The 13,274-nt window shown below is 57.1% G+C and overlaps 1 protein-coding gene across 6 annotated transcripts in view; it reads right to left on the bottom strand.

Moving 5' to 3' along the window:
* Positions 1-13,274, bottom strand: part of SHANK3 (SH3 and multiple ankyrin repeat domains 3) — a 51,792-nt gene extending 38,518 nt beyond the window's left edge. For 2 of the 6 annotated variants that reach the window (XM_046011941.1, XM_046011944.1), the window contains exons 1-10: positions 12,140-13,000; positions 11,209-11,878; positions 10,619-10,822; positions 9,675-9,746; positions 7,382-7,490; positions 7,155-7,306; positions 6,893-7,060; positions 6,611-6,727; positions 6,143-6,220; positions 5,113-5,179 (exon numbers count right to left, since the gene is read on the bottom strand). In XM_046011941.1, the coding sequence (XP_045867897.1) occupies positions 5,113-5,179; positions 6,143-6,220; positions 6,611-6,727; positions 6,893-7,060; positions 7,155-7,306; positions 7,382-7,490; positions 9,675-9,746; positions 10,619-10,822; positions 11,209-11,508 (1,267 nt within the window). In that variant the 5' untranslated portion in view covers positions 11,509-11,878; positions 12,140-13,000. Of the gene's footprint in view, positions 1-5,112; positions 5,180-6,142; positions 6,221-6,610; positions 6,728-6,892; positions 7,061-7,154; positions 7,307-7,381; positions 7,491-9,674; positions 9,747-10,618; positions 10,823-11,208; positions 11,879-12,139; positions 13,001-13,155 lie in introns of those variants that run through there. The other 4 variants (XM_046011947.1, XM_046011946.1, XM_046011942.1 and 1 more) reach the window with 3 other exon arrangements.

Here is a 13,274-nt window from a genome sequence, read left to right on the forward strand (position 1 = left end):
CTACAGCACGAGAGCAGCCACAGGCAATGTGCAAGCAAATGGGTGTGGCTGAGTGCCAGTAAAACTTTATTTAAAAAGCAGATGGTGGTTTAAAAAACACAATCCAACTATATGCTATTTACAAAAGAATCACTTTGGATCCAAAGACACAAGTAGGTTTGAAATAAAAGAATAAAGGAAGATATTTCATGTCAATAGTAACCAGGAGAGCTAAGTAGCTATATTTATATCAGACAAAACAGACTTGAAGATAAAAAGTGTTACAAGAGACAGAGGACATTGTATATTGATAAAGGTGTCAATTCATCAAATACATTAACAGTTATTAACATATATGCACCAAACAACAGAGCATCAAAATACATGAAATGAACATTAACACATTGGGAGACATAGACAGTTCCATAGTAATATTTAAGACTTCAACACCCCACTTCCAATAATGGATAGAACATCTAGAGGGACAATCAGTAAGGACATAGGAGACTTGAACAAATTAGACCTAGCAGATATGCGTATAGAAAACTACAGAAAACAAGAGAAGAATATCTATTATTCTCAAGTGCACACGCAACATTTTCTAGGACAGACTACATGTTAGGCCACAAAACAAGACTCAATAAATTTTAAAATGACTGAAATCACATAAAATATCTTCTCCTATTACAAAGGGAAGAAGCTAGAATTCAAGAACAACAACAAAAAAAAAAAAAAAACCTGAAAAAAAATCACAAATACATGACAATTAAACAACACACTCTTAAACAACCAGTGTTGTCAAAACACATCACAGAGAAGTTAGAAAACACTGAGAAAATAAAAACAAAAACATGCCAAAACTTATGGGATGGAGCAAAAGCATTGCCAAAATGGATATCCACAGCTGTAAACATGTATATCAAAAAAGGGTAAGTCTCAAATCAATAAGCTAAGTGCACCTCTTAAGGAACTAGAAAAAGAGAAGCAAACCAAACCCAAAGCTAGCAGAAGGAAGGAAATAAGGATAGACAGAGATAAAATAAAGAACAGAATATAGAGAGAATCAATGAAAGCAGAAGTTGTTTCTTTGTAAATATTCATCAAACTGACAAACCTATAGCTAGACTGACTCAGAGAAAAGGGACACAAACAACTAAAATCAGAAGTGAAATTATGGCATTGCTGCCAATCTTATAGAATTAAAAAGGATTAAAAGAGAATACTACAAACAACTGTGTGCCAACAAATTAGGTAAGTTAGAGGAGACGAACAAATTTCTAGAAAAATACAGATTACCAAAACTGACCAAAGAAGAAATAGAAACTCTAAGCAGACTGCAACAAGCGAAGACACGGCTCAGTGATCGCAAATCTCCCGACAACGGCAAGTCCGGCGCCAGACAGCCTCCCTGGTGAGTTCCACCAAACACTTAAAGAAGAACTCGCACCCATCCTTCTCAACTTCTTCCAAAAACTAGAAGAGGAAAGAACACCTCCTAACTCACTCCAGGAGCAATTAAAAAATAAGTAAAGGACTTGACATTTCTCCAAAGAAAATCTACAAATGGCCAATAAACACATGAAAAGATGCTTAATATCATTCGCCAGTAGGGAGATGAAAATCAAAACCACAATGAGGTACTATGTCACACTGACTAGAATGGCCATAACAAAATAATAATAATAATAATAATCACTGAGGATTACAAGTATTTGCAAAGATTGGAGACTTTGAAACTCTCATACATTGCTGGTAGGAATTTAACTGGTGAAAAACAATTTGGCAGGGCGCCTGGGTGGCTCAGAGGGTTAAGCCTCTGCCTTCGACTCAGGTCATGATCTCAGGGTCCTGGGATCCACAGGGAGCCTGCTTCCTCCTCTCTCTCTGCCTGCCTCTCTGCCTACTTGTGATCTCTCTCTGTCAAATAAATAAATAAAATCTTAAAAAAAAAAAAACCAATTTGGCAGTTTCTCAAAAAGTTACCCATAGAGTTATCCTATGACCCAGCAATTCCCCTCCTAACTTTATACCCAAAACAACTGAAAACAGGTACCCAAACAAATACATTTCACACATGTTCACAGCAGCAATATTCGTAATAGCCAAAAGGTAGAAACAACCCAACTGTTGAAGAACGTGTGGATAAACGAAATGTTACATGTACAAACAAAGGACTATTATTCAGCCATAAAGAAAGAGTGAAGCAGCGATAAACCCTCCAATACAGAGAAGCTTGAAAACAAGCTGAGTGGAAGGAGCCAGACCCCAAGACCCCGTCTTGTAGGGCTCTACTCCTGTGCGTCTAGAGGAGGTAAATCTATAGAGACAGAAAGTGCGTTAAGGGGTAAGGGAGGTGGGGGGAGGGGAACATGGAATAATTACTTCACATATACAGGGTCTCCTTTTTCCAGGTGACAAAAATTTTTGAAATTCAATAACTGTGGTTGTATGACACTGTGAATGTATTAAATACCACTGAATTATTCAACTTAAACTAATTAATGTTATGTGGATTTAACTCTATATGAAACATAAATCCTCAATTTTAAAGCCTCAATTAAAAAAAAAAAAAAAAGGGCAGACTGTGGGCTGAATTTGGCCTGTGAGGCCTCATTTGCCAAGACTCCTGTTAGCAAAGTGTGGCCCATGGAACATCAGCCTCACCTCAGAGCTGAAACTCTTCGGAAATGCAGACTCTCCGGCCCCACCCACAGCCACTGAGTCAGAATTTACACTGAACAAGATCCCTAGGTCCAGCGTGAGAAGAACGTCCTCCGGCACAATGGGACAGCAAGTTGGCGAGAACATGAAAGCGTGTGTGGGAGACCGCAGCAGAGAATGCGGCCCTAATTTGGCCCCAGGCGACAGAGGTGAAGAGCCAGGTAGCAGCCCCCGGACCAGGTCTCTGCTTCGGGCCCATCAATCTGGAGAGGACTGCCAGTAGGGTTCGTGGTGTCTTGTCTCTTGAAGAGTAAGCCAGCCTATCAGACCCTTCACCAGGACTTCCCTTCCTGAGGAAGGGGGACAGATGGGGAGAGCCTCCCTCCAGCTCTTCTGTGCGCAGGCCCGTCCGGGGTCCCCAAGCCAGGGTGAGACATAGCAACTTGTGACTGTCACTGAGGGAGTGTCCCTAGGGTGAGGGTGAGCAGAGGGAGTAGGGGTGACAAGGACAGGTCCAAAGACAGCCTCTGCCCTAAACCCCCTTTATAAAAATGGACAAATAATCATCACTCCTTGCAGGGTTGTTGAGAGAGTAAACTAAAATAACAAGGCTCCTGGTAAACACTCGTGTGTACATTACCCATAGCTCAGGGACGTCTGGCTACCTCCTCTGAGTGTATGCACGACCCCTGAGCAGGCTGGGGTACACAGCAGCAAAGCCAAGGCCACACAGGGGCTACCTGCACTGGACGCCTGCTCAGCAGCGACACGCCAACTCTGGCCTGGCGAGCACACGCCAGGCCAACCAGACAGTGAGTCATAATAATGGGGACCCTAGAAGCCCTAGTATCTCTGCCCATGGTCAGGAAAATGAGGGGCAGCTAGAGCCTTCGTCTCTCTGGGCCAGGACCAGACACCCTCCTCCCTCTAATCAGTTGGACCAAGGAGTCCAGATGCATAGACTCAAATCCCACATAAGGTCAGGGGACGGAATGGCAGACAAATAACCATTAAAAAAACATATTTTACTAAAGAGAAACTGAGGCACAGAGGTCCTAAGCAGCTTTCCCATGGTCAAACAGCCACAAGAGGATGAGAGGATCCTACATGTATACAAACCGGGGTTCTCCCAGGCTGACAACCAGACCCTAACTGAGCCCTCACTCTGTCTCTCGTCCCCAACTCAAGCCTCAAACCTTATCCTCATTCTCTCCCAACCAGAACCTGGACCCAAACTCTGTGCCATGTCATTAGCTCAGTCGTTGACTCAACACGGACCTGCGGACACTCGCAGAACTGCCGCCGCCGTGGAGGGACTGCCCCACCCCAACTGTAGAGACTCGACCCATGATCGTGTCCCCTGGCCGTCCTGGGACATGAGAGATGCAGAACCAAGCCTCACTGAAGGAGGTCTGTTCAGGGGAGACTACAGCAGAGGAGTCCTTAAACAGGAACTTGACCTTAATCTTTCTCCCACTTCAAATCCAACCTAGCCCTGCCATAACCTCCCAACAGAACCAAGACCAGCCCGGGCCCTTTGCTGTCTACTGTCACTTAAGTTTGTTTCGCTTTGTTTTGTTTTTTTAATGGGGACACTGCAACCATGGCAGAAAGGGGAGCCTGGGAGTCTGTGTTCCAGAGAGAACCATGGGCAGAACAACCTGGTCCACGCAGGGCAGAGGGAGCTAAGAAGGGAGCCCCTCTGGGGCCGTTAGCCACAGGGATCACCTTTCCAAGAGGAGAGACCTACCCTCTCCCACAGCCCCACCTACTGCACATGGGAGACAGAAGGCAGGATTCCAAGAACAGGTCCCAGAGCAACCCGGCACCCACCACTGACGTGGGAGTGGGAGGGGACCTCCTTGAGGCTCCAGCATGATGGCCATGCCCATCCTCCTTCCCTGCCCTAGAGTCAAGACCGGGTGGCATCTCCTGGCTTTCCTTCTGGGACCATGAGTCAGACATATCCTGGGCTCCTCATTCAGAGCTCAGGGCCCTGAAGATAGCTCTTCCCTTTTCCATTCGCATCCTGACCGCTGTGCTTTGTTTTCTCGCGTGATCCTGTCCTACTGAAGCATGCTCCGGACCACCTAGGCCGGCTCTTGCTCCAGGCCAGAGTGACACACTGAGGGTCAATGGCTGAGATCCACTGCCCCATGTTCCCTGCTGACCCTTCATATGACCTAACAGGAAATGAACCTAGACCCTAACTTCAACCCTACTCTCAATCTAAGTCGATCCCTAAACTCAGCAATGGCCCCAACCCTGAGCCCTAACCGAAACATGCTCTCGGCAGATTCTCCAGACCTTCACGGGCTATTAATGGACCTTTGACCAAAGCACAGCTGCAAGGAAGAGGCTCAGGGTATGGGGGCTCCCTTGTACCATCCCCACTGACCCCTGTACCTGTTGGGGCCCTGACAACTCCCACAAATCCATATCAAACAGGGACCTGGGTTGGGCAGCACTCACCAACATCCGAGTCTTTATGGGTCTTGATGACCTCTGCGAGCTCAAAGTTCCCTGCGATGATGGCCACCTGAGGAGGGAGGGTGAGACTCAGGGGCGCCAAACCTGCCCCCCAACCCCTGTGCATCCCGCCTGGGCTCCTGTGTGGGAGTCTTCCTTGGTTGGGGGCCCCAGGCTCGGACCCTGGCCCCTGTCTAACCTACCACCCCATTCTGCCCAGGACTAAGAGGATTCTCAGGACATGAGACTTCAGAGCTAAAGCCAAGACAGTCCAGGCCTACGGGTCACCCTACTGATTCTCTTAACAGCTGCGTCAGACACACCATCACTCCCGTCTCAGCCATGACCCACCGCTGCCTCGTACCTGTCACCCTCCTTCTTCCCTTCCCTTGTCTCTGCATCTGGTCATCCAACAGGCCCTTCCAGGCTCGCCCAAACCCACTGGCTCTTCCATTGCTACGTCTGTCCCCTGGCTGGACTGCCACAGAGGACCTACCTGTTTTCCTTACGTCTCCGAGGAGACCTCTGAAGGCCCTCACTTCCACTGAAAACAGAATCCCAGCTCCTCCGTGGTCGAAAAGTTCCCATAATGCGGTCTTCATTCCCTCACCCACAAACTCCAGGGCACACAGAGACTCGTGTGCCTGTTCATCCCAGAGCCGAGAACAAAACCCAGCTGGACAAGGGGCTCAAAATAGCACCTGAATTGAGTCAGGGACCGTAACTAATCCTCTCACCCCAGTTTGGCCTCTACACCCCCACCTGTTTCTGGCAGGTCAAGCCCACACTGGTTCTCCCCTGACCCCAGAGCCCTGTGACCCTCCTCTCTCCCTGGAAGACAAGGGAACCATGCACAGTGAAGGCCCCTCCCTGAGCGGGCCCTGTACTGGCCCAACCCCTTCTTCTCTCACCCTGGCCAGTCCTTCAGTGAGAGCTCCCTTACTGCCTTACGGGGAAAGAACCAAGGTCCAGAGAGAGCAAGTCACACGGAGACAAACACCCAGGGCTCTGGTCACCCTCCTCACCCTTGTACCTGGAAGGCTGTCTGGCTATTGTAATTGCGGACATCCTTGTTAGCTCCACGGAAAAGCAGGACTCGAGCACAGCTCTCCTGTGGGGGGGTCAGAATGGGGGTCACAGTAGGGCAGCCAGAGGGGCGTGGCTGGGATGGGGCACAGAGGGGGGCCCAGGGCGCACACCCCCACAGCTGTGTGTCCAGTGCCTATATGCACAGCAGGGGGATGAGCAGACAACGTAGACACGACACACAAGCGTCCCACTGGCCCGGAAAGCCCAGATGTGCACAGTTCACTCCCAGCTGTTCGGGACACACATGTGCACGTGTGCTCAGGGTGTGCTCAGGACGTGCACACACCGGCCTGGAAGGCCGCAGTTCGCAGCAGGACACAGAACACGCACCATGAAGTAAGAGCAGGACTAGACAGGCAAGCACTGCAAGGGGCAGCCACGCGCACACACGCACGTGCACGCAGGGTCACACCTGGTTATAAAGGGCACAGATGTGCAGGGCTGTGTTCCCTGAGGCGTTCTGAGCCCCCATGTCAGCTCCGTAGAACAGCAGGTGTTCCAGGTGCTGCACGTGCCCGAAGCGGCAGGCCTGGGAGGTAAGGGAGACGAAGCTGGGTCCCTGAACACAGTCCAGGACCCCAGTCCTGCCGATAGGGCCGGGCAAGCCCCCACTGTCTGACAGAGCCGGGAGCCTCCCCCGACCCCTAGACAGAGGCCAAGACCCCCCCCCCCCGTGCCCCCACTCCCTGCCCACCTGATGGATCTCCTGCCAGCCGTTCTCATCTGTGGTCCCCAGCTGAGCGTGGTCGTGAAGAAGTAGCTCACAGCAGAGGGCGTCCCCGCCCCCCAGGGCACTGTGGTACAAGGGCGTCAGGCCGCGGCTGTCCTTGTAGTCGGGTGAAGCGCCCAGGTCCAGCAGGGTCTGAGGGCAAGGAGCCCCAGCATTCAGGCGGGCCCGGCTTCCTCCCCCAGCTGGGCCCTGTGCCCCTCCAGGCCAGGGACCCGCCCACACTGACCGTCAAGGCTGCGGCATTCCGCTGGCGCGTGGCGCAGTGCACAGCGGTGAGGCCGTCTCGAGTGCGGAAGTCCAGGTGAGCACCGCCGTTCCTCAACACCTTCAGCAGGTCCGTGGCATTGTCCAGCTGGGCCGCGAGGCTCAGAGGACACTCTGGGTTCAACAGACAGAGGAAGGTTAAGGTCCCAATCATTCCAAGACCAGGCCCCTTCTTGCTCTGCTGCTCACCTCCTGAGTCAGGGTCGTGGAAATTGGGGTCCAGCCCCTTGTCCAGTAGGCGGGCCACCCTGTCCGTGCTGTGCAGCTGGACGTAATCCATGAACTTCTTCAGGTTTGCCTGGAATGCCCAGCCGTCCTGGTCAGCCCAGCAGCACAGTTCCCCACGTCCACCAGCAAGCCTCAGGCCACCTGTCACCCGACAGGAGCTGCTGCCCCACCTGCTCACGCCTGTCACCCTGCAGCATGACCTCGTCACCCCCTCCTGTCACCTTAAGCCCTGTACTCCCACATGGCCCACCTCAGCTCACTGGGCCTGTGCGCTGCCTGAAGCCCTTCCCTGCATGCCAGGCCCACCGCAACCGCCGGTCTCAGCTGGGCCAGCCCCTCACCGAGGCCAGGTTGCCCTGGTCATGCCCCAGGGCAAACCCCAGCTGCCAGCCTCAGCCGCATGGGCCCCACCCTGCCTGCAGCAGCCCAGGGCGCCCAAGCAGGAGCGCCCCCCCTCCCAGCCCGCAGCCTGGCACTCCGAGGTGGTCCCGTTCCTGCTTCTCCATGCGTCCACCCCAAGGCAGACCCTTATCCCCAAGGCCCTTCCTCACCTGCAGGCCGCCCCTCCTGCGACCTGACTGGGCCTGCCTTGCACTCGCTGACCTAGTCGCGCATTAGTTCACTCGGCAGAGCCTCCGTGAGGCTGGCGCTGCAGACGCCGCATGGCAAGGCACCTTGGCCGAGGCCCCCATCTTCTCCAAACAGATTGCATCACAAATAGGAGAGGAAGCCCACGGGAGGTGGCCCCCTAAGGTGAGTCTGGACCATCGAGCAGGAGGAAGGGTGCTCACGATGGGGAGAGAACTTAGCCCGACCCAGAGGCACGAGTGTGATGCGAGGGCTGGTCAGAGTAGGGGCAGGTAGACACATCGGGGCTGGGCAGGTTGAGTCTCAATCCGGGGCGTCCGGGGCTCAAACAGTCAAGCCTCTGGCTTCAGCTCAGGTCATGATCCCAGAGTCCTGGGATGGAGCCCCGCATCGGGCTCCCTGCTCAGTGGAAAGCCTGCTTCTCCCTCTCCTTCTCCCACTCCCCCAGCTTGTGTTCCCTCTCTCATGGTGTCTCTCTCTGTCAAATAAATAAATAAGATCTTAAAAAAAAAATCTCAATCTAAGAACAAGTGGGACTCATTGGGGGTCAACAGTCACCAGTGTTCTGTGAGCTGCTCACGACAGTTTTAAGAGACAGCCATGGTGGGGGCAGAGTGACAGGATCACACTGGGGCGAGTGGAGAGCGAAGGCACAGTCTCCGCCCAGCTAAAATCATGGCCTCTGACCCCCATGTACCCTGGGGGCAGCAGAAAAGCCTGGCATGGAGGCTCCATGGTCACAGAGGGGTCACTGTGGCCCAATGCTCTGATCCTTCTCCTAGACAGAGACAAGCTCCAAAGATTGTCAATGAAGTGTCCAGTAAGCAAAGGTCCACTAGTCACTGGAACCTGAGGCGGCAGCTGAGGGAGGCTGCCTGTGGGTAGGGGCCGTGGCACCCACAATGCCTCTCCTGCATTCTGAGAAGGCAGTGAGGTAGCCCCCAAAGAACATTTGGGGTCAGGTCCACCGAGCAATGGCACTCAGTAGGTCCGCCTAAGCACAGGACCCCAGCGTCAGACAGACCTGGATTCAGCCCCAGTTTCACGGCTGCACACCCACAAGCAAGTCACATAACTTCTCTGGGACTCAGTATCTTCATCTGGAAAATGGGTAACAATAGTGCCTCCCAGGAGAAAATTAGTGAGTGCCTAATAATTGGTGCCCAGCACTGGGTGACCGCTAAGTGCTAGGGTCCTGGTCCTCCCCCCCGCCCCGCCCCAGGTCCCCTACACAGAACATCAGGTGCTTCTTTACTCCCATTCCACCCAGGTTCTCACCAAGACACCACGTGCTGTCATATTCCACCACCACGCCCAGCCAGGGGCCCCCCAGAGGGGTGAGCAAGAGTCTGATCTCACTGAAGCCCGTCAGTAGACCACCCACACAACAGCCATGGTGCTGGAGTCCACACCCAGCCCCCCAGCTGCCCCAGCACCTGCTCTGGGCCCCTGACGCAAGAGAAAACAGACTGAGCCAAGCTGGAAGGACAGCGGTCAGCCCCAAGCCGGGGTGGAGGGTGCTGGGGGCAGAGGAAGAGCTCTTGGGAATTTTTAAACGGTGTTTTTGATATCACAATATCCAGTGAAGCCTGGGGTCAAGGGAACCCTGCTCATGGGGGCCGGGAGGTAACCTCTGGAGTCCCCTCCTCTGTGGCTTCCTCCTTACCTTTGTGTGAAGCTTTGCAAACTGCTTATCATCAATGAGGTTCTGGGCATAAACTCGCCTCTTGTATCGAAACTGCTCAGGTAAAGAAAAGGCAGAGAAAAGGCACCCACCTGGGCTGAGTGAGCAAATGCACGCACAAAACCAAGTCCTGTTTCCTCAGCCTGCCAGCCACACCAACCTCACACGTTCTACCACGGACCCAGCGCCAGAACCAAGTTCCGATGGGGCGCGTGCCTGCTGTGCCCTAACCTGCAACGCCCTTTCTCTCGCTCCCACCCCCAGGGCTCCCTGGCAAATGCCACTCCTTTTCTAAGACCTGATTCCAGGCTTACCTTCCTAGACATGCCCTGAGTGGAGCTGACCCCATTTCCCTCTGCCACCAGAGCGGCCAAGCCAACTGTGAGCTCAGCCACCATAATGCTCACTGCACTTGCCACCACCACCCCAAACTGTAAGTAAGTCTGTGTCCCCACTCCTGACAGCGCACTCAACACCCTTTCCATCGTGAATGCGGGTGAGCAAACGAGAGACTGAGGTGTGCCCTCAGAGACTCCAGGGGCGGGGGCGGGGCACGGATGTGCAGACACAGGTAAGGCGCGGCTGAGTCCACGCACGGCTCTGCGCGCCGACAGCCCACCCCGCAGAAGCCCTCCGCGTTCCCAGCACGAGACGCGGACTGCACACACGTACTGCTCACACCTCACACGCTCCACACACTGCACCCGCGCCTCGCACGCACACCGTATGCACCGTTCGCGAGCGGGGCTCACGCAGACCCCCTCCCGCACACACACGCACACGCGCGCACAGGCGCGCGCCCGGCCGACTCCTCCGGTCCGCGTCCCTCACGGCCGTGCCCTTCACGGCTCTGGTGACGGAACTGCCGGGTCGTGCCCCGCGCGCTCCCCCCGCGCCCCGGCCGCGCGCCCCCGCCCGCCGCTCACCTCCAGGTAGGGCAGGGGCGTGTCCAGGTTGGGCGGGTACTCCTGCAGGAGCCGCTCCTCGTCCAGGAACTTGCCGGCACGGCCGCGCGAGGGCGGCTGGAAGAGCCCGTAGTTGAGCGCGTCCTGGAGGCTGTGGTTGAGGGCGCAGAGCACGCGCTGCTTGGCGGCCCACACGGGCGCGGCCGGGTCCAGGCGCAGACACTTCTGCGGCGGAGCGGGATCGTGAGTGCGGACCGCAGGAGCGCGGCCCGGCCCCGCCCGGCCCGGCGCGGGGGACCAAGTCCCGGGAGCCCCGGCAGGACTCCGGGGCTCCCGAGCCGAAGCCCGGGACCGGGCGCCTCCGCGTCCAGCGCGCGAGGACCCGCCCCGAGGGCGGTGCTTCCCCGGGGCCCCGCCCCCGCCCGGGTGGTGGGGAGGGTCTCCGCGGAGGCGGCGGGGGAGGGGTGAGTAGCCGCGGGCCTGGGGTCCCCGGCTCCCGCCTCCGAGCGCGCGGGGGGTGGGGAGGGTGGGGGGGGGGCTGGTGGACGGGGCTGGGGTGGGGGCTGGGCGAGGAGGGCGGGGGCGCTGCCGGGCCGGGCGGTGGGGCTTACCGTCTGCTGCAGGTCCGGGATGCCGACGCGCACCACCACGGCGCTGGCCCCGGGGCCGTCCATCCCTGCGCCGGCGCCCGGGCCGGAGCCCGGGCGGCTCGCGGCCGGGAGCGGAGCGCGCTGGGGCTCCGCGCGGCGCCCCGGCCCCCCCTTCCCCCCCGCCGGAGCCCCGTCGGCCGCGCTGCGCGGGAGGGGGCCGGGGGGGGCCGGGGCCGGGGCCGGCGCGGGGGACAGCTGCGCCGAGGGCTCCGCAGGGGCGGCGGCAGCGGCGGCAGCGGCGGCGGCGCGGCTCAGCTGCATCGGCCCCGGCTCCGCTCGGCGCCTGCCTTCCCCGGGGGCGGGGGCGGCGGGGGGAGGGGGCCTGAGCCGAGAGGGAAGCGGGGGTGGCAAGGGGGCCGCGCCGGAGGCGGGGGCCGGGAGGGCTCAGGGCCAGCCGGGGCCCGGGGGCGAGGGGGACTGTTGGGGGCCCCGGGGTGAGGTGGGAGGGTTCGTGCGGAGGGCCCGGGCCGCCCCACGGGGCGGGGGCCCTGGGGGCTGCGCGGGGGGTGTGGGGAGACCTAGGCCTTGGCGTGGGGGGAGTGGCTGAGCCGCGAGGGCCGCGCCGCCCTTCGGCTGCGTGCGAGCATCCGCGGACCACCGGCGGAGATTCCGCGAGACGGGGGTCCTGAGGCTGGGGTGGGGTCCGCGTTGGGCACGGGGACCGGAGAGGGCGGGAAGGGGAGAGAAAAACGGGAGAATTAATTTCCGGGGGTGGCAGCTTCTCCCCCATTCTACCGACCTCCCTACCCCACTCAAGGCCCGGGGGACATGACGGTGACCAAGGCTGCCCCAGCCCCGGGTGTGAGACGGAGGCGACCTGGGGCCAGGGAAGGGCTAGGGGCTCTCCCACAGCGAGAGCCGGTGAACCCTCCGACTTAACCCTTACGACCACCCGAAATCGTGTTCGGCGCGGCTGCGGGCATCCCCGGCCGAGTTTGCGGAGTTCGCTCTGGACTCCACGGCCGCCTCGTCCTCCGCACTCTCCAGGCCCCGTGGTCTGCCTAGACCAACGCCTGTCTCCCCCTTCCCGTCCCCTTAGCGACGACAGGATGGGGGCGCGACCTATGAGGACAGGCTTAGGGGAGGGGGCGCTACTAGTCTCCACCTGCCTGGGGAAGTGAATTTTAGTTTTCTACGTTGTCGTGGCAACGCGGGAGGGGGTGATGAGTGGGCGGAGAGGAGGGGAGCGCAGTAAAGAAACTAGCTCAGGCACCACCGCCCCATTGGAGCATTTCACCCCCCCAACCCTGATAAACCGCACAGAACTACCCCTAACCTGCGCCCCCAAGACCCCTGAGAGCTAAGAGCAGCCCCTAACTGTCGGAATATCCCTGGGCTCCCGAGAAACAGCTCCTGACTTCCCCAGAACTCCCCAACGTGCCTTGACTGTGCCCCCAAAGAAAGGCCCCGAACTCCATAGCGGAGCTGCTTGCCCTTTCACTGGACGTGCTTGATAATGTTCACAGAACAACCAAGCATGACCCAGCCTCTCGTCCCCGTTAGAAAAGAGCCTTTGGGCTCCCCCCACCAACCTCCCCAGCCTTCTCCTAGAACAGCCCTGGATCCCCCGAGGCTCCCAGGAATAAACTTGAATGAACCCCCTACACAGAGGAAAACCTCCCTACTCCTCCCCCATGACAACCTGGAAACACCCTAACCCCTCATGAACAGCACTTGGCACCCCCTCCAAGAGCAGACCAATCCCCACAGAGCCACCTTGACAACTACCACCCAACACAAAGCCCCCCCCATACCCACCCCTCTGCCCACAGAGCGATCTCTGATCACCCCAGAGCAAGGCCTTCTTCCCAAGGACCAGCCCTAACCCCTGAGGGAGCCCTGGCTCCCTCCTCTTCCATACGCTACCCCTTTAGGAAAAAAATCTGTGCCTCCCAGGACTCCACTGACCCCACAGAGCCGAATCTCCAGCGCTGTCTGCGGGTCTGGTCCTGCTTTCTCCTCAAGCCGGTTTGGACCCTCCCTGCCGGGAAATGTGGCCCCAGGATGCCCAGACCTCCCACCCCCTT

Source organism: Meles meles, chromosome 7 (assembly GCF_922984935.1).
Source record: "Meles meles chromosome 7, mMelMel3.1 paternal haplotype, whole genome shotgun sequence".
NCBI classification, from domain to species: Eukaryota; Metazoa; Chordata; class Mammalia; order Carnivora; family Mustelidae; genus Meles; species Meles meles.